General features: G+C 45.4%; 7 protein-coding genes across 7 annotated transcripts; 3 read left to right on the top strand and 4 right to left on the bottom strand.

Moving 5' to 3' along the window:
* Positions 1-838: 838 nt before the first annotated feature.
* Positions 839-1,369, top strand: KVR01_007771 (uncharacterized protein; the record flags this gene model as incomplete). Its single annotated transcript, XM_044789940.1, has 1 exon — positions 839-1,369. One exon carries the CDS (start codon positions 839-841, stop codon positions 1,367-1,369), a length of 531 nt encoding a protein of 176 aa, XP_044642749.1.
* Positions 1,370-2,020: 651 nt separating this feature from the next.
* KVR01_007830 (uncharacterized protein) lies at positions 2,021-4,031 on the bottom strand. The gene has a single exon (XM_044785156.1). It carries the CDS (start codon positions 3,672-3,674, stop codon positions 3,021-3,023), a length of 654 nt encoding a protein of 217 aa, XP_044642808.1. The 5' UTR covers positions 3,675-4,031; the 3' UTR covers positions 2,021-3,020.
* Positions 4,032-6,974: 2,943 nt separating this feature from the next.
* Positions 6,975-8,021, bottom strand: KVR01_007885 (uncharacterized protein; the record flags this gene model as incomplete). Its single annotated transcript, XM_044783082.1, has 1 exon — positions 6,975-8,021. One exon carries the CDS (start codon positions 8,019-8,021, stop codon positions 6,975-6,977), a length of 1,047 nt encoding a protein of 348 aa, XP_044642863.1.
* A 1,172-nt stretch (positions 8,022-9,193) lies between these two features.
* KVR01_007777 (uncharacterized protein) lies at positions 9,194-10,524 on the bottom strand (the record flags this gene model as incomplete). Its single annotated transcript, XM_044784187.1, has 2 exons — positions 9,194-10,271; positions 10,325-10,524. 2 exons carry the CDS (start codon positions 10,522-10,524, stop codon positions 9,194-9,196), a joined length of 1,278 nt encoding a protein of 425 aa, XP_044642755.1.
* A 2,504-nt stretch (positions 10,525-13,028) lies between these two features.
* Positions 13,029-14,068, bottom strand: KVR01_007707 (uncharacterized protein; the record flags this gene model as incomplete). The annotated part of the gene is made up of 3 exons (XM_044783338.1): positions 13,029-13,081; positions 13,177-13,870; positions 14,006-14,068. The coding sequence occupies 3 exons, from the start codon at positions 14,066-14,068 to the stop codon at positions 13,029-13,031; spliced, it is 810 nt and encodes a 269-aa protein (XP_044642685.1).
* A 372-nt stretch (positions 14,069-14,440) lies between these two features.
* On the top strand, positions 14,441-15,682 carry KVR01_007667 (uncharacterized protein). Its single transcript, XM_044792747.1, has one exon. The coding sequence runs from the start codon at positions 14,667-14,669 to the stop codon at positions 15,558-15,560; it is 894 nt and encodes a 297-aa protein (XP_044642645.1). The 5' UTR covers positions 14,441-14,666; the 3' UTR covers positions 15,561-15,682.
* Positions 15,683-16,033: 351 nt separating this feature from the next.
* KVR01_007679 (uncharacterized protein) lies at positions 16,034-17,786 on the top strand (the record flags this gene model as incomplete). Its single annotated transcript, XM_044786905.1, has 3 exons — positions 16,034-16,289; positions 16,362-17,547; positions 17,618-17,786. The coding sequence occupies 3 exons, from the start codon at positions 16,034-16,036 to the stop codon at positions 17,784-17,786; spliced, it is 1,611 nt and encodes a 536-aa protein (XP_044642657.1).
* Positions 17,787-19,604: the final 1,818 nt, after the last annotated feature.

Below are 19,604 nucleotides of genomic sequence, written 5' to 3'. Positions count from 1 at the left end.
AAGTTTGAGCGGAACAAGGAAGCGATGATTGTCCATTTGGGAGGGCGCATTTGAAGACAGCAGGTGCTGGTAAGCAACCAGATTATTATATTGTACAATAGAAAGCATCATTTGGGCAATGACTTAAGGGGGGTGTTCAAGCTGCTCGCTAGCAGCGATTTCAGTCATTTTGGTAAGGCGGTCTCGTGTCTGGTTTCGTTCTTATTTCATAAATGTCCGAAGCTATATACACCACCTTTAAAGATGGCCACATGCACCTATTTTGACCACTGTTGTCGACATGACATGTTCTTTTAAATACTAGGTCTTAAGTTTTTACTACTATATAAAGGCGTTATGTATATCCTTAGATAAATAGTTCTAAGGTACTAAGGACTGTCTAAGGTACTGTTTTATAGTGGAAGGGACGGTCTAGAGACTATATTTAAAAAACCCCTAGGGAGCGCTGTGGTACCTTGGTAGGTACTAAGTCTGGCCTCTGAGGCGTGGACATACTGGATATGCCAGTAGTGCTCAAGAGCTTACTTCCTTCCAGTAACAGCCAAGTTCTGTTCAAGCAAGTCTCCTGCAGTGCCTTCCTTCCCGGGGCACCCTGCATTGATGCCGACAGGAAAGAACCGATCTCTCTTCTTTTGCTGCTGCAGGCCTTTTAGACCCCCTAACGATAAATACGAACGCCCCTTTGCCCCCAAGAGTCCAGAAACTGAGATCCGCCACTCTTACCATCGTCTCCATTCCTTTTCCATTGTATTTCTTGGAACCATTTACCCCTCAGTATCCCCAGCGACGCCTTTGTACTGACAACCACTTTCCCAAGCCTGTATACCACGACCTCACCATGGAGGTCCTTGTCTTTGTCCTCTTCGCCATGTCCCTGGCAATGGCTCCTCCCATGGCCATCGGCATTCCCAACCCTGTCCAGACAGGCGCAGATGCATCACGTACGCTCTCTTTTCGGACGCCTGCGCCACCAGTCGAGCCACGCCAATCATGGGGTCAAACAAGTAACGAGAAGGGGGTGCAAGACGATGACGTTAGGTTGAAGGCCCATGGCGGCGATGTTCCTGACAACATTACCGAGATTACCGACAAGTATCTTTTCCGGCTATCCATCGACGAATTCGAGGCCCAGAGGGGTCTTCGTCAACCCCCCGCTCTTGACTGGTCGTCCGACGAATGCACAAAATCACCCAACAGACCTCTGGGCTACAACTTCGTGCCTTCCTGTCATCGTCACGACTTTGGCCTCCGGAACTACCGCAAGCAGGGAAGGTTGACCAAGACAACGAAGCGGCCCATCGACGATCAGTTCTACAAAGAGTTAGTGGCCACAAAGTCGAATATCCATCGTCAAGTTATCCTAAGCTAACTACTGTGTCCATGCAAAAGTCTCAAAAACGAGTGCGCTACCCACAGCTTCCTGTCCAGGCAAGGATGCAGGCTCATCGCCCGGGGATATTATGAAGTTGTGAAGGGCAAAGGTCCGGGCAAGGACCTGATCTGACGCAAGCTTCCATCCATCAAGAGGCTGGGTGCTAGTTAGCATGTAGCCGCTGGTTACAGAAGGCTCCTATAATCCTATGGCACAATGTGTCTAATACCTATGGTTGTCAGGCCCGAGAGGAGGATGGGGGGGGGGGGGGGCATGATGGAAAGTTGACCTACTTGACCACACGAGTGTTTGCCTCCCAGATGTCTAAAACATCGAGTCAGAGCTCGAGACGATACAAAATTGTCTAGCCACAATGCAGTCGCTTTGAAAACGAATCAACCGCTTTGGGCTCGGACAGTGCGACCGCTCTACGTGCGTGTTCTAGGACGTAACTTGCATTACTCACATTGCAGATATTTTCTCCCAAGCTCTTGAATCTGGATGTTCCGCTTCCGTTGAGCGCAATGGCCTAATTACTAATTGAGTTCAGCAACCTGATATGCACGAGGTTTACATGTGACAAAAATCCTCCAGGTTTGTCTCCACACGGATGCAATCAAGAAGGTCATTTTCGCGAGCAGTAATAAGCGAGTTTGAATAGGCGCTTTGCTGACGCGCCAATTGCCTTCTTTCCCTATATTATTATCGTCATGTGCTTTCTCAAAAGATGGGTCTTTGAGCGTTTACCACTGTATGAAGGCACCATGTATGTCCTTGGACGTATGCGGAATAGAAGCGAAACCAGATAAGCCCGTACCGTCATACTATGCTCTTATTTCTTAGCCGAACGAAGCCTTCGGGTACACATGTTTTCGTACCAGGAGTGCAAAACCACCACACTGTCTCGTGCATAGGTCTGATCATCAATAGGACAGGCTTGTGCATGCTGAACGAGCCACCTCTAGGCAGGGAAAGGCGCTTTTGAATGGTACTGTGTCTTTGTCTGCCTAAAGAGGGCGTCCAGCTTCAACTGAGTGCATCGAGATCCGTATCATCCAACACTCTGTTTTCCAACCCAGGACCCCTGTCCTCTGAACCGAAGAAAGCAAGGCTATATATCACATGGCCTCTCGGCGAAAGTGTGTTGCAACATCGTGCGAGCACTTGATCTCGTGCGAGCAAGGCCTCTCGTCAAATAGTTTCATGTGCTTTTCGCACTCTTTCGTGCAACTACACCAGAACCAGATGACACCTGGGTTGGCGGATCCAAATGTCCACGTTCAGACTTCACGCTGGCCGAGGACCCGTGAGGTTCTTTCCCTTTTCCCTTTCCGCCTGCCTCCTCTTCGAGCAAGGGGCTTGGGGCCAGCTGAACTTTTGCGAGCCGGCTGATACTGGATGAGCATCAAGAGGGTAGTCACACAGACCGCTCGACAATCATGAGGCTGCCGAGGCAGGCCCACAAAGTGGGTGTGCTGCGATTTGGTGTGCACCCACGTTGACAGAGCCCAGATGAAGCATGCCAAGAGCGAGGCAAGGGGCCTTTCACCGGGTCGTGAGCAGATAGAAGGGATGGACGGCAGCATCATATCTGTCTTCAGATGTGAATACATGGAGGAGAGTTTCAGCCTCCGGCCCGCGTCGTGGCTTAGTGATGCGAGTGAGGTGGGTCGGGATGTGTGAGAAGACTCAGAATGACATTCCAGCAGAAGCCGACGCAGACGGCAACGAACTGGCGTTTCTCTACCGGGACGAAGACGAAATTAAGCAGCATGACCCAGGGCCATATCATCCAGCCGGTGGACAGTATCACAAACAACTTTGCCCTCCAGATGGCGGCTATCTCAGCAAAGGTGTCGACGCGGAACCAGTTGGTCCAGACGAGGAAGATGGTGAGAAAGGTGACCATGCCGACGGTCTGGTCGAGGACCAGCTTTGCGACGATGCATGGCCATCTGACGCCGGAGCGTGTGGCCCTGAGGGACTCTAGGAACTTTGCAGAGGTGCCCTCTGTGCTCATGCGGCGCTCCTCGTCGTCGTCCTTCTTCTCGGGCTTTGGTGGGGCGGGCGACTCTGCCGGGAGCGAGTGGCGGCTAGGGAACATGCGCTCGAGGAAGATGTGCCAGCAGTAGCCAAGCTGTGCCTGGAAGAAGCCGTAGATGGCGAACTCGAGAATACGCTGGCGGTCGATGGGCGGGGGCAAGGGGTCCTGCGAGTGCCATCGCGAGGCCAACTGGGCGGTTATGTTGGCCCCGGCCTTGAGGAAGAGCGCCCTGATGGCGGTTGTCATGAGTGGGCCCATGGCTGTGCGAGCATAGCATCACCACACGGCTGGCGTGAGAGGAGGTGCGTCGGCGGCCGGCATAAGCCTCGCTGATGTTGTGCAAGGCCGACGAGGCGAGGCGAGGCGAGTTGCGTTTGAGGACACGTTCCAAACGGCGAGCAGCGGTGCAGTGTAATCTTAGGGTTAGGGCGGTCTCTTCCACAGCGGCCTCTGCTGCGTGTTTTTGAGCCTCAAAGCCCAACCAGAGAGACGGCGAGTGTTGTAGGCGAGTCGCAGCGTTCCCCGGGCCTTCATCTGCAGCATGGCGGTGGAATCTGTCCAGAGCCCGACCACGGGTTTCTTGGTTCTGGCACGGCTCCCGAGTCTTGTGGCGTGGCGTTCCGAGCCAGGGTCTGTCCTGCATAAGGCAAGCACAGGTGTCGACAAACTACAGCACTAGTATTCTCCATCAACTAACATCACTCACTACATAGGTACTTAAATAGTTCTACTTTTATTCTATATATATTTAAAAAATATATATAATAGTATTATATAATAATTAGAATTTAAAATTTAATATTTTAAGGTATAAATAAAGTCTTTTAATTAATTAAAAGTAATAAAAATATTATACTTTCTTTTTATTATTTAATATTTATAATAAATATAAAAAAGTATAACTAGTTTTCTAACTTAGTTATTAAATTAGTTAGTAGATTCTTAAAGTTAAAATTAAAGCTTTTACTTTAATTATTATAATAGAATGTAAGGAAAAAAAGGTTATATAAAATTTTTAATAAAGGGTTTATAAAAGAGGTCTTTTTTTTATTACTTTAGATTTTTTCTTAAAGGAATTAACCTTACTCTCTTTCTTTTATTCTTAAGAATTCTCTCTATTAAATAATTTTATCCTCTACTTCTCTCTTTAAAACTTTCTTTCTTTAAAACTTACTTATATATTAAACTTTCTATAAAGGTTAAATAGAGCGTTCCTTTAAAGTTATATATATACTTTAATAGTTTATTTTATTATATATAATTTAATTTAAATAATTAATTTAATATATTTTTAACTTAATTATTTACCTTTTATTTATTTATTATATATATTTAAAGTTATTTAACTTTTATATATAAATTTTAAATTATTAAAATAAATAAATTTATAATAGAAAAGAATTTTAAAATAATTATAGTTTAAAGTATTTAAATATATATAATATATATATAATATTTTATTTAATAATAAATATTTAAAATTTAATATTAATATTAACTTTAATTTATTTAACTTTATATTAATAATAATAATTATAAAAATAAGTAAATTAAAAACTTTATAAATTATTTATATTTTTAATTTTATTATCAAATTAAGAGTAAATAATTAAAGTTTTAAAAATATAAAATATAATATATCTTTTAAAAATTAATTTAATTAAGTTTATTATATAAAACTTTTTATAATAACTTTATAATTATTTATAATATTATTTATTATTAAAAGATACTTTTTATATTAATATATAAAGTTATATTTAGTTAGTTCGAGCTAATATATTAAAAGTTAAAGTTATTATAAATTATAAACTACTTAATTTTAATATTATTAAATATTATATATAAGGTTATTATATAATTTAAACCTTTATAAGTTAAATAAAATAAATAAAAATAAAGTTATTATTCTTTTAAAAGTTTTAACTTTATTTAAATAAATATTTATTTATTAACTCTATAAGTAAAACTATTTAAAAGTAGTTACTTAACTTATTATATAATCTATTAAACTAAAAGATAATTAGATAAGGTAACTATACTCTATTATTACTCTAAGTTTATAGTTTTAATAAATTTATAAAAGAAGAAATAATTATTAATAATTAAATTTATAACTATATAAAAATAGACCTTTACTTTAAAAAAGTTATTATTATTTAAAATAGTTAATATATTTTTAAAAGTTAAAAGATTATAAATTTAACTTAAAGTAAATTAAAATTTATAAAATCTTAAACTTAAACTTAAAAGTTTTAATTTAAATTTAATTTATTTAAAAAATATTAAATAAATTTAAAAAAGTTTAAATAAAGTTAAATTAAATTATAATATAATAAAATAGTTAAATAAAAATTAATTAAAAATTATAATTATAAGTTTTTAACTTTATATTTTAAAAAAGAAAAACTTTATACTTTTATTATATTATTAAATATTATTAAATATAATAAAAAAAGTTTTTATATAAAGTATAAAAATATTATTTAATAAAATTATTATAAAATTTAAGAAAATAGTTTTTATATATAAATTAATTAAAATTTAAAAATCATATAAAGATTAATTAAATAAAAAATAAAATATATAAAATATATATAGAAAGTTATATAATATAAATAGTATAAGTTATAAAGAGAGAGTACTACAATCCTTATAAAGAACTTATTCCTCTTAATATATTTATCGTCTAGGTGCTTCTTTATTAATGCCCTATTAGGTAGAGGGCCGATTTCGTACGCCCGATTATCCCGGGCATAGGCGGGAGGAAGGTCTGGCGGTGGATAGAACTTGTTTTGAATGGAATATGCCGGTGCTTGTTCTGCTGGAGGAGTACCTGCGGGCAAGGACCCGTCGACAGTGCAATATCTGTTGTTGTTCTTTGGTTCCATTTGTGCTTGAGTTTAGTTGTTTCAAAGAGTTCTTTTACATCCTTTGTATGACTCTGCCCAAGGCTGCCTAGTACCTTGTCAGGTATTGAGGCTTTTGTGTACATTATGTGTATTTAGGAAGGGAGAAATCTCGCTATTAGACTTACAAGCGGGTAAGGAGCACGAGAATGCATTCTTGATACCAGAATCAAGTAGTTCCCTGTCGGGGATGCTGATGGTTGTAATTAATGATCGACAGCGAGATATGGCGAGTATTTTATTATCTGCGAGTCCCAAATTCAGAAGCTGAGCAAACAAGTCTGCTAGTCGAGTCAACTCTAGCCTGTCTATGAAGTGTAGTCTGATTTTGGTGGCCAGTTTTTGTCCGTCATTCCCCATCTAATAGACTCTATTACGCTCGAATTTCTGGGACACGAGAGGAAGTTGCTTTTGAGAGACGGCGCAATTTTGAAATCAGGAAATAAGTTGCCATGCGTCCTCGTAGTCATCTTGACTGCATGTAAATTGAATTGCGACTTAATTGCGAAATCCTTTTTTTCTGGGCAAACTTAAAGAAACGGTCTATTGTGGTATCTCATGTTGTTGTGAACTTCTTCCAAAACCCCTACCAAGGGCAGAGCCGCCTGCCCAGTCCCTTCCCATGGTCGTATCATAAGCCCGGCAGTGCTTAGGACATCTCAACGTCGTCATCATCACCATCACTGTCATCGACCTGGAGACCATCCAGCTCATCGTCAGAGTCAATCGTGTCGGCCATGAAGTAATCGATTGCACTAGGGAAGATGTCCTCTGCGATAGACACGGCGACCTCGTGTCCGGCCGGGAAGGTCTCAACGTCCTCCTCTGGGAAATCCTCGTCCTCGTCATCTTCGTCATCCGAGTCCTGTGCATTGCCGTTCAGGGCGGCGCGCCTCTTGGCCTGCAGCTCTGCCTTGGCCTCAACGCTCTCGGCGGCACTAGTCCACCGACCCCGGTAGCTGAAGAAATTGAAAAAGGAGATGGCGCCGGCTTCGGCAGTCTCGAGCCTTTGGGCGAGGGCCTTGTACTCTGGCAGCTCGCGGGCGGAGGCGTCGCGGGCCTTGCGGGCATCGCCGGTGACGATGCCGTCGAGCTGCTGGGCGGGGTTCTGCTTCTGGGCGGCCCAGAAGGCGTAGGCAGCGTCGGTCAGGCCCTCGGTCAGATCATGGCCGGGCTTCCAGTTGATGCGCACGGGGTCTGAGACGAGGCCGGCCGAGCCGTCCTTGCCGTAGCGGTACCAGAAAGTCTTCTCGAGCAGCGAGTCTGAGAACCACTTGTTGTCGCCAAAGTGGAAGCGGATTGTGACGCTGCGAGGCTCGCCGAACTTGTCGAGGCCGACGTCACTGACAGTTGCAGAGGCGGGGATCTCGGGACGGCCAATCTCGAGGCCCTTGAGGGCATTTGCAAAGACCTCGAGGTCCGTCTCGGAGACGGCGGCCTCGAGCTCGCTTCTGGCGTGGTCGAAGACGACTGCCCAGAAGCCGGGGATCTTTGAGATGGTGTTCTGGCGGGCGGCCAGGATGTCCTTGGCCATCAGATACTGCTTGGCCGTGATCTCTGTGTCGACATCGCTGAGAGAGGCCTCGATGAGCTGCAGCTCCTTGATGGCCGCAGGCTCGATGACAAAGTCCTCGGACGAGTTCATTATGGAAAGTAGGTGGCGATGGGGGTGTCTGGCAGTAATCTCCTCGATCATGTGGTGCGTGCAGATTGATGTCAACTGCTGTTGGTGTGACGAGGGGTGTTGAGTGAGCAAGTTGGTATGAGATCAATGTGTTGTGAAGCAGTGGGACTCGTGAGCGGAAATAACAAACCGTATAAATATTCAGCCACTGCGATGTTGCATGGATCAACGCGCGTGCAGGCTCAAGAAAATTCGGGCGAGGGAAAAAAAAAAAATCTGACTGGGCACGCCTGTCTTGCAAGGTCCACCAGCACCAGGCGACAGGGTTCACTAGTGGCCAACGGATGGGAACGAGTCAAATTTCATAGGGCAATCTTTGACAGATTCATGCGGCTATGAGGCAAAGAGGGCATGGTGTTATGTAAAGACCGGGGAGCTGCAGGGCATACTACCCTTTGGATACCACTCATGCAGTCTTGCCAGTGACCAGTGACGGCAAATAATGGACGAGAGGCCCAAAGCGGAAGTTGATATGTCGGGGTGCGGCTGAGTCATGCTGGACCCTGGATTTTGGCAGATCTGGTCTCCTCCACCCGGATCCTCGAGCCCGCATCGATATTCACACACCAGCAGACCGGCCGGTCTTGCTGTCCTTGGTCGTTCAAGCAACGTCCCCACACTACCTAGCCGGAGCCGTAACTCGTCATCATGCCATCGTCCAGCATCCGCAATCCAAAACCTCCAGGGCTGCTTTGCAAGCGGCTGACTGGTTTCCTTTTCCCCTCGTCAGTGGTGTAGTGGCCGTCGCAAGCTCCCTACCTGTGCCTTCACCATCAGTGATGAGCCTGACAGGGTCGATCTCAGAGTCCTCGCGTGATGGGTGTGAAGCTGAGGTACCGCGAAAATCACAGGCGCTTGAACAGCCGCACGAACTCTTCTGTGTTGCGAGGTGCTGCCAGGTACCGGTCAATATCCAGATAACGGGCAACCCGCGTCGCTCTTCGGCGCTGTTGTACACAGAAGACACAGGGACGGCTTACCAGACTTGTATTTGAAACCCAGAGGAGCTTCAGTTGGTCCCTTCGGGCATGAGACTCCAAGCGTAGCAGTCGGCAGCGCAGGTTCTGAGCCCTCACGTTTATCCTCTTCTCACTATCGAGGGAGATGGTCGACTGATGCTCCAACTTGTGGCATGGTCGCATCTTTGGTGGTCGAGATCAGCGTGCACCGTGCCGGTTGTTCACTTAGTCTGAGTCTTCATCATGACCAGGCCAAACGATCTCCCGCTGCACTACCGCATAGGCACACCTCCACGCGATGAACAACCAGACCAGGACCAGGACGATGGTCATGACGGTGCTGAACCACAATAGCCCCTCACTTCCCACCGCCCCGGCCACCCGGATCGTCGAGATTGTGAAGCCGGCGTTCGGGAACACAAAGCTCCACCAGCTGAGGTGGAACTTCCTGTCAGGCATGCCCGCAACGACGGCCAAGAGCGCAGACGTGAAAAACCAGAAGCTCAGCCCCCACAAGAACAGCGAGCAGTACAGCGAAGCCAGCCTGACACCGTCGGCTAGCACTGAAGGGCTGGCCATGCCCTTGACGACGGGCACCTGAGCAGCAAATATCCTGGGCACGTCGTCCGCTATGGACACCAGCGCCGCACAGGTGAAACTCGGCGGCCCGACCGCGATGAACATCCCCGGCCGCTGGGCGGGAAGACCATAGACCATCAGCCTGCTCAGATACGTGGCATACATGAAGATGGAGACCATGAAGCCCAGGCCCTGTGCCGCGAGGCCCGAAGTGACCATGGCCAGCGCGTGGGAGGGCGTCTGCGTGCGCGAGTCAAAGGCGGCGATTGTGCCAGCAAGCATTACGGGAAATATCGGTAGTATCCAGGCTGGCGTCATGGCGTGGGCTTGGAGACGGCGCTGCTCCTTGACGGTGAAGAGGAGGTGGTACTGGATCACTGAGACGAGGAAGGTGACGGCGAGGTAGAGCCAGTATGTTATGCGGTGGAACACGGCGAGCCCGCCTTGAGCCGCCGGGGAGAGGAACAGGCTCCCGTACTTCTCCGCGTTGGACAGGAGTGCTGCGATGGAAAGGAAGAAGGTCGAGACGAAGAGGGCCTCCTTGGGGTGGGTCAGAGTCTTGGAGAAGGTGTGCTTGTACAAGACGAAGCGCAGGAGCAGGCATGCGGTGATGAGGATGAAACAGAGCAAATCGAAAAGGAACACGACCAGGCCGATCGTGTCGAGGCCACGGAACCGATGTGGTGTCAAGCCCAAGGTTAGGGCGATACCACCGGTGGACATGCTTGGTGCAGAGCGTCAATTGCCTGTGCAGCGTATCGAGAGGGGCTGGCTTACGTGACAGTGTACCATGCAAATGTGAAATGGCGAAGTCGTTCCCGCAGCGATATTGGCGGCTGCAGGTATGTCGGGATCCTTTCGAGGGTCACTCTTGGTGTTGGCTCCCTGGTGACGTCTCCTTCCTCCGTGGTCGACCCATCCGGAAGGGGTTTGGGTTGTTTTTCCCGGTCGGGAAAGTCACGGACTTGAGGCTCCATGATGCCAATCCTGCAATGTTGAGAGAGCAGCAACCGGGACGGTCTGAGGGACTTCAGTCACGGTATGGTTCAACTGCCTCACGCAGATGCGCCTATGTTGGGTTGTTGGGTGGGCCAATTCGTTACTTGGGATGGTCCCTCTATTTAGATTTGTCGCAGTTGTTGTCGTTGTCGTATTTGTCGTGTTTGTCGTGTTTGTCGTGTTTGTCGTGCTTGTCGTTGATGTTTCATTGTCATATGTGTAGAGCGGGCTCTGTCTCGTCGAGGTGGACGGGCGGTGGATAGGCCAAGGCAGCTCCCGGCCTTATAAAAGGTAGAAAGAGTCCGCTACGACCCCCACCTTGCGGCCCATGTACCACCCACGCAACGGCTATGTACAGGGTTCAATGTTACAATGGCTGGGTGGAAACAAACTCCCGTTAGTGCCCGATGTCAGTGCGGTAGCAACCACGATCAACACCCAGCCCACAGGCAGAGCCTCCTTTTCCTTGATGGCCATGGCCGTGGTAATGGCAGGCGAAAGAAAAAGAAAGAAGAAATCACGTTGAAAATCCTTGTTTGCTTTCGCGGTCCGAGTTCACGCATGTCACCACGCAGCATACCCTTGCGTGGCGCGGTACAGTAGCAGTGACCTCAAGGTCTGGCCATACTGCCCACGGTCTGACCTGCTCTGGTGCCATCACATCAGTCAAGTCAGCCTCTCTTGCTAGGCTTGGCCGAGGCCATCTAGCTGTCGAATGGCGTTGTCTGCCGGAGCTGACACGTGGTGAGGCAAGCCAGGAAACGAGCGCCAGCAGGTGCTTTGGAGGGCCAGCCCGGCATGCTGGCTTTGCGAGCCCACAGAATTCCGGCCCCCAGCGCCTCGGATCTTGTCCCGATCAGCCCATTGTGACGGCCGCCCCCTGAAAGAGCACAGGGGACGCCTAGTCCAAGCTGTAATCCTCGCTGCACATCCCTGGATGATACCGCCACCACCACCACCACCACCAACAATGACATAGGTAGGCCTGGCCTTTGTCTCGCTTATTCGACTTTCGTGTTCAAAAGACACAATCCATGGCCACAGCCCCCTGAGCCCATGATGATTCAAGTTATAGTGGACGGCTTACTGGACAGAATGGGGTATACGAGCCGTGATCCGGATCTTCGATTCTTGGTGGTCAAGACTTACAGCTCCTCTCAGCTGTCTTCTAAAATCTAAGCAACTTGTTGGACTGCCTGTGGATGGTCAGTGCTGGCCCATGCGCCCCCCCCCCCTGGCCCCTCGGGAGATTTATCCCATCAGGTATTATTCTATACGACGTCTTTTTATTTATGAAACAACAGCCTCCCATACGATCCAGACACTGCGCCGTCATCCCGCGGCAGGAGTACATTTGGCAAGAAAGCCAAGCAGGTCTCGATTCGCCCTCGAACATGCGTTCGCAAAAGGCAGAATACCTGGAACTTGCAACAGCTCCCGCATTGTCGTCGGCAGTTTGTCAACAAGATGTTCGACCGTATCCGGTGGTAACTGTACCGAGGCCGCCGCGAGCTTGTTGAACGCAACAATCTTGTTGCGGAGTATCTTGACGTGCGATTCCCTGTCATTTGACAACCTGGTCGCAGGCTGTAAATTGACCTTTGACTCTACGGACGAACGCTGTGGCGCAACCGCCTTGCTCGGGGCGGCTGATAAAAATCGGCTGACCGCCGATCTGGTTGTTTTGCTGATCCCTCGTGGTGCGAGCGCATCGTTGCAGTCAATGCGTGGAGTCTGCATGATTACAGGGCCGACATCAGCGTTCCTTTGTTCGGACTTGTGAGAATTGGCAGTGGTCGCAAGAGCATGGCTAGCCCTATAGGTTTCTGACGCGATAGCTCTGTACCCTCTGCCTGCGTGGTATTGCCATGGTGGCTGTCCCTCTCGTGCTCTGTCTGGCTGCTGAGGGGATTCTACTTCTTCTCGCTTGCGCTTGAGAACAGATGGGTATGCCTCCTCCAGGGGGGTGCTAAATGCCGAACTGTTGGCTGACGCGTCCTCGCCGTCTTCCTCGCCGCCCAGGCTTGCAATCTGCATGCTGAACGATATACCAGTATACAAGTTGGGCATTGAAAATATAGGTTGGTCGGGTTGCACCTGCGAAGCAGACAATTCCGGGAGCAGTATTGGGTGTGTGACTGAAGAAGGCTGCTGGACACCCTCATCTGGCCTCGACGCATCGTCAATGGCTGCCTTTTCGACAAAGTCTTTCACAATCGCTAGCCACGCCGAACCATACTCTGCCAGCTTCTTTTTGCCGATGCCATGGACGCTCAACATTTCAGCATGACTCCGCGGGCACTTCCGGGAGATTGCATGAAGGAGAGTATCGTGGGCAATCACGAATGACGCGCATTTGCGCTGCTTTGCCAGGTGCCTGCGATGTTCTCTGAGTTCCTGAAACAGTAGTTCTGTCCTGGTCTTGTCGAGTACTGCATGCTTTTCAGCTGTACCACACGCCTTGGGCTCCAGCGGCGCCGAGCTAGTTGCTGGCGTCATCGATATGCCACCCGGCGAAACGCCTCCTTGTTGCTGCTGCTGCCCCGCGGCATTCTGGACTCGCAGTTGATGGACCACGTCCGCGCCAGCATCCGCAGCTTCGGCAAAGAGAATATGTCTGCCATGCGGACCAACCCTGACGTACCGACGACGACCTCCCCCAGTGGACGGCGATGTTTCCTTGTCATGTGCAGCCTGGTTATGTTGCGCTGGCTCGGATTCAGCGCATACTGGCGGTTGGTAGAAATGCAACACACTGGTAGGCTGAACAGCGCCAGGTTGCGGCAGCAACTGAAGCAGCCTTTTGGGCCACCGTCCCGGGGCGGCGCGACCGTACGTCTCGGCGTAGACTGGCGGTGGGGGGGAGGGGTCCATGCCGATGCGCTTTGCGTTGAGATAGTGGAATAGCATGAAGCCAGCATATGCATCGGCGGCAGCGTAATGGAGCTGGTCCTTGTTGAGTGGCCCACTCCAGTTGCTGGTCCTCACGGTGCCCTTGTAGAGGGGGAGGCCAAGGTGTTGCTCGACCTGCGCAGCCAGCCCTCTCAGCCTGGTGGTACACCTGGCGGGTTCGGAGGCACCGAAGGACACGAGGTTGTGCAGGTGGCTCAGCTCGAATGCGCCGCGTGGTTTGAGGCCGAACCAGCGCTGGAGGCGAGCAAAGTCGGCGTTGTAAACGCCAACTCCACACTTGGCAATGGCGGGGTCCTCGATAATCTTGCGCAGGGCTGGGGCTAAAAGGTCCTTTGCAGTGCTGCCTGAGTGCATACCGATATGGAAGAGGGCGATCTTGTCCTCGCAGGCGATCTGGATTAGTCCGATTCTCTGCTGCAGAGGGATGCTGGCGGCGGCGTCAGCATTGGAGGGCCATTCCATATCAAAGCCGATGACCTCTTCGTCGAGGAACTCGTGGGCGATCTCCTCGGATTCCAGCTTGGTCCTGGAGTAGAACACCCTCACTGCCTGGTCCTGGGGGCCACGGTACAGATGATGGCCCCAAAACCCAGTGCCGTTCGGGCTCATCTGGAACGAGAGTGGCCATGTTGCCCTGCCCCGCCCGCGATCAGCCATCAATAATAACAACAGGCGCACTAAAACATAGCCCTTGCGGTCGTCCAAGGTCGGCGTTGCATCACTATTCCTGCTGCTGCTGAGTTGTTGTTATCAAGTGTTTTTTGATTGTGGCCTGGTGACTGGTCTTGGGATGGTGTGGATGTTGTTATCTGCTGCCGTCCTCGTCATGGCTGCCGTCAATTGTTAATAACTGAGCGAGATGGTGCGGAGTACATTTACATACTAGGGGTCTAGGTACCTAGGTACTTAAATGTGCGACAACAACCCCCCACACTCAAGCCCAAGTGCCATTCATCTGATCCATGGATGCAATCCCATCCATCGGGATCCATGTAAACCACGAATTCGCCAGGTCATGATTATGTAACCCACCGGGCATGTTCATGTTGCTGACGGACTCCGGGGTCCGTCGGTACATTGATTGTTGCTTGTCACTGCTCGTCCCGGGCTGAATTCCAGTTACCATGTCAACTCATCAGCGCCGCCTTCAGAACGCCCCACCCTACCAACTAGACAGCAGCCATCCGTGCAGCACGAGACCTCCAGCATGAAGCTGTACGCAATAGGTGATCTGCACCTCAGCTACCCAGCCAACCGTGATGCCTGGTCGGAGCTCGACCTCCACCTCGACGACGGCCTTATCCTGTGCGGTGATATTGGCGAGAAGGCTGAGCAACTCGAGCTCGCCTTCTCCACCGCGACCAAGTGCTTTAGGGACGTCTTCTGGTGCCCTGGGAACCACGAGCTCTACACCCTCGCCTCGCCAGCTGGTGCGCCCCCACAGCCACGCGGCGAGGCAAAGTACAACCAGTGTGTGGCCATCGCCCGCAAGTACGGTGTACACACCCCCGAGGATGAATATGTCGTCTGGGACGGCGAGGGCGGGCCCGTCTTGATTGCTCCCATCTTCACCCTGTACGACTACTCCTTCCGCCCAGATCATATCAAGGACAAGGCCGAGGCCTTGAAGTGGGCTGAGGAGTTGGACACGGTGGCCACCGACGAGTTCATCCTGCATCCAGATCCTTATCTCTCTCGCGAGCAATGGTGTGAGGCCCTTGTTGAGAGTACCCAGGCCAAGCTTGAAGCGGCCGCAGACCGTGGCCTGCCCTTGATCCTCATCAACCACTGGCCACTGCGTGAGGACCTCATCTGGATACCCAGAGTCCCAAGGTTCACGCTGTGGTGCGGCACAAAGAAGACCCAGGACTGGCACAAGAGATACAACGCCAAGGTTGTTGTCTCCGGCCACCTGCACGTAAGAAGGACGGACTGGAAGGACGGTGTGAGATTCGAGGAGTGCAGTTGGGGCTATCCGAGACAGTGGGATCACGTGAGGAAGTCTGGCAAAGATATAAATTCCTTCCTACGGGAGATCCTCCCCGGTCCCCCAGTACCAGAGGGCGGTGATGTCCCAACTCAATGGAGGAGATGGGATTGATGTCCCGCGTCTGCCTTCGCTGGTGCCAATGGCGAGACGCGAGGCTAAATTCTACTTGCGCCGGGGCCAGCTCTACCACAGTAGCATCCTTAGGAAGTTGGTGTGTCTGGGTCTCTTAGCACAAGTGCCTATAGTCAAGTTACCGGTCTTGTCGCTGAATGAGCTATACGGATATGCTTGTGCCTACACTGGAATGTATTTGCCCTCAGAGAAGCAGGGAGTGTTTATTGCGAGTGTGAGCTTTTCCAAATCGAGCTGGGAATTGTGGGCACTCAGCAGCCGGTGACCGGAACTTTGAAGCTACTACTGCTCCCATCTGCTGTCTGGGGAGGGGCCAGGGTAAGCACACGCCATATAACTGCTTTATGGCTCACCCCTCATCACCACAACCAATGCAAGCACGCATTTTCTTCATTCATATAATATCACGCCTCTGACACACTTCTACCACAGTCTTTGTTTCACGATTAATGATGGCATTTTCACGGCTCTGGAACGATCTTCTTCAAGGATTAGTACCCTCGCACAGTGCCATGGTTCTGGTTCTGCTGCGTTGTGTATTGTACTACCACATGCTCCTTGCTGCATACAGACTTTCGCCCTTACACCCCCTCCACAAGTTTCCCGGTCCAAGACTAGCGGCTGCCTCCTACCTCTACGAAGTCTGGTTCGATCTGGTCAAAGGTGGCCAGTATACGTACGAAATCAAGAGGCTCCACGATACCTACGGTAAGTCGGCTTGGAAAGCCACGAGCACAACACAGCCCCTTGATATTAGCCAGACCCTTAACCGATAATTAGGCCCAATCGTCCGCATCAATCCAGCAGAACTTCATTGCAATGATCCTCACTTTGCCGACGAAGTCTATGCGCCTAGCAACAGGAAAAGGGACAAGTCTCACTTGTATGTTAGCCACCTGACCGGGGTAAATCAAATGTCCAGCTTTGCTACCACAGATCACGACCTGCACCGTATTCGTCGCGAGCCCCTCAGGAAAAAGTTTTCCGTCGCTCAAGTATCAAAGCTAGAGGCTGAGGTACACGCACTGGCACAACATCTCGGAGATAAAATACTCGCCAGCAGTTCGGTCTTTGACGTCCAGGACGCAATGAGCTGCCTGACCTCGGACGTTGCGTCTCTGCAGGTATTTGGCGAGCCTTTTGGTTTTGTGGTGCAGCAGAAGGGGTTCCATCCAAACTTGAAACGTGCGAGCTATGCAATCTTCACGACATACTTCATCTTCCGGTGGTTCCAGCCGCTAAAGTGGCTATTTGGCCATGGAGGGCGGTGGTTGGCGTGTCTTATGCCCGAGGAAGTGGCTCAATTCCAGTATCTGAACGACGTGGAATTCCCCCGCAAGTTCCAGCACGCCAAGGCCGAGCACGAGGCAGGAATAATCAAGCAACGCCAGACTGTGTTAGATGTCCTCCTTGAGTCAAATTTGCCCGAGCAGGAGAAGACGGCCGAGAGGATCACGGGCGAATTTGTCGCTATTCTCCTTGCCGGCACCGAGACGACTAGCTGGACCTTGACCGTGCTGATATTCTACATTCTTGCGGACAAAAGAGTGTTCACTAAGCTCACCGAGGAACTTGAAAACGCCGTCGAGTCACCCTCTCAGCTTCCCAGGTGGTTCGAGTTGGAGCAGATTCCCTACCTCAGCGCTGTGATTCAGGAGGGTCTCCGCCTCTCATATGGCGTGACCCAGAGGCTTCCGCGGGTGCCGACCCAGGAAGACCTGGTTTATAAAGGGTCATGGGTGCCAGCCGAATTCAGCCACGCACCAACTTGTAACAGCTACACGATACCCAGAGGCTACGCTATCAGCATGTCTAACGGCATGATGCATCACAACGAATCCGTGTTCCCAGATTCGGATCTGTTCTTGCCCGACCGGTGGCTCAATGAGGATGGGAGCAGGAGAAAAAGCCTCGATCGCTATCTGATGAGTTTCAACAGAGGCAGTAGGATATGTCTGGGCATGAAGTGAGTCCACCGACCCTTTCGTATTGGTCTCCCCCATATCTTGCAGGGTACTGACTCTTCACATGTACAGCCTGGCTTACTGTGAAATATATCTCTCATTGGCGGTTCTCGTTTTGCGCGTCCTTCCTCATTTCAAGCTATATGAAACAACAATCGATGACATTAGGCCTACGAGCGACTATTTCATCCCTTTCCCCAAGAAATGTAGTAAAGGCGTTCGTGTGGTGAGAAAGGATTAATTATAACAAGATTCACCCCTTCTCGTGCATATAAATAGAATATAAAGTAGTTTTTCTTACATACTTACCACTATATAAAGGCACTATATATATTCTTAAATATATATAGAATAAAAGTAAAACTTTATAAAGTAGTTTTATTTTTAAATACTATATATATAAAGTTTTTATAATATTTTTATATAATAATAATTAATAAATATTTAATAATTAATACTTTAAAATATATAATATTAATAATAATTTAAATATAATTTTATTTTAAAAATATTTAAATAATTAAGTTTTTATATATATAATTAAATTTATAATTCTTTAAACTTTTAATTATAAAAGTATTATATTTTTATATAATATTTTAAAAAGTTATTAAAGTTATAAATTTAAATAATAAAGTAAATAAATAAATATTAATTTTAAAAATTAAAACTTTAATTAAAATAATAATAGTTTTATATTTATTTTATTTTAATTAATTTATATTAATATATAATTTAAACTATATAATAAATTTAATATTTTTATATTATATATATTAATATTAAATTAATTTATAATTTTAATAATTTTAATATTTAATAAATTAATTTATATTAAATTAATTTATATTAAAATAAATAATATTAAATAATATTAATTAAAATAAATTTATAAAATAATATATTATAAATATATTAATTAATTAATTATAATTTTAAATTATTTTAATTTAAAATTAATTATTTATTAATTTATATTATTATAATTTATTTTAAAACTTTTAAAACTTTAAATAAATAAAAATTAATTATAATTATTTTTATTTAATATATAATTAATAAAAGTTTAAAATTAATAATATAATATTAATTTTAAAGTTTATTAATATTTATTTTTAATTAATTATTAAATAAAAGTTTATATTTATTTTAAATATTATAAAATTTATTTTAAAATAATTAAAATTAATTAAAGATTTTTAAATATAAAATTTAAATTCTTTTAAATATAAAATTAAAAGATTTATAATTATAATTTTTAATTAATTTTTATTTAATTATTTTATTATATTATAATTTAATTTAATTTTTAATTTTATTTAAGTTTTTAAGTTTTATAAAAGCTTTTATTTTTATAAATATAAATTTTAAATTAAAACTTTTAAGTTTTAAATTAAGATTTTTATAAATTTTAATATATTTTAAATTAAATTTATAATTTTTAAACTTTTAATTATAAAAGTATTATATTTTTATATAATATTTTAAAAAGTTATTAAAGTTATAAATTTAAATAATAAAGTAAATAAATAAATATTAATTTTAAAAATTAAAACTTTAATTAAAATAATAATAGTTTTATATTTATTTTATTTTAATTAATTTATATTAATATATAATTTAAACTATATAATAAATTTAATATTTTATATTATATATATTAATATTAAATTAATTTATAATTTTAATAATTTTAATATTTAATAAATTAATTTATATTAAATTAATTTATATTAAAATAAATAATATTAAATAATATTAATTAAAATAAATTTATAAAATAATATATTATAAATATATTAATTAATTAATTATAATTTTAAATTATTTTAATTTAAAATTAATTATTTATTAATTTATATTATTATAATTTATTTTAAAACTTTTAAAACTTTAAATAAATAAAAATTAATTATAATTATTTTTATTTAATATATAATTATAAAAGTTTAAAATTAATAATATAATATTAATTTTAAAGTTTATTAATATTTATTTTTAATTAATTATTAAATAAAAGTTTATATTTATTTTAAATATTATAAAATTTATTTTAAAA

The sequence above is a fragment of the Diaporthe batatas genome, assembly GCF_019321695.1.
Source record: "Diaporthe batatas strain CRI 302-4 chromosome Unknown Contig00009, whole genome shotgun sequence".
NCBI lineage: Eukaryota > Fungi > Ascomycota > Sordariomycetes > Diaporthales > Diaporthaceae > Diaporthe > Diaporthe batatas.
This window is presented reverse-complemented; position numbering and strand designations above follow the sequence as displayed.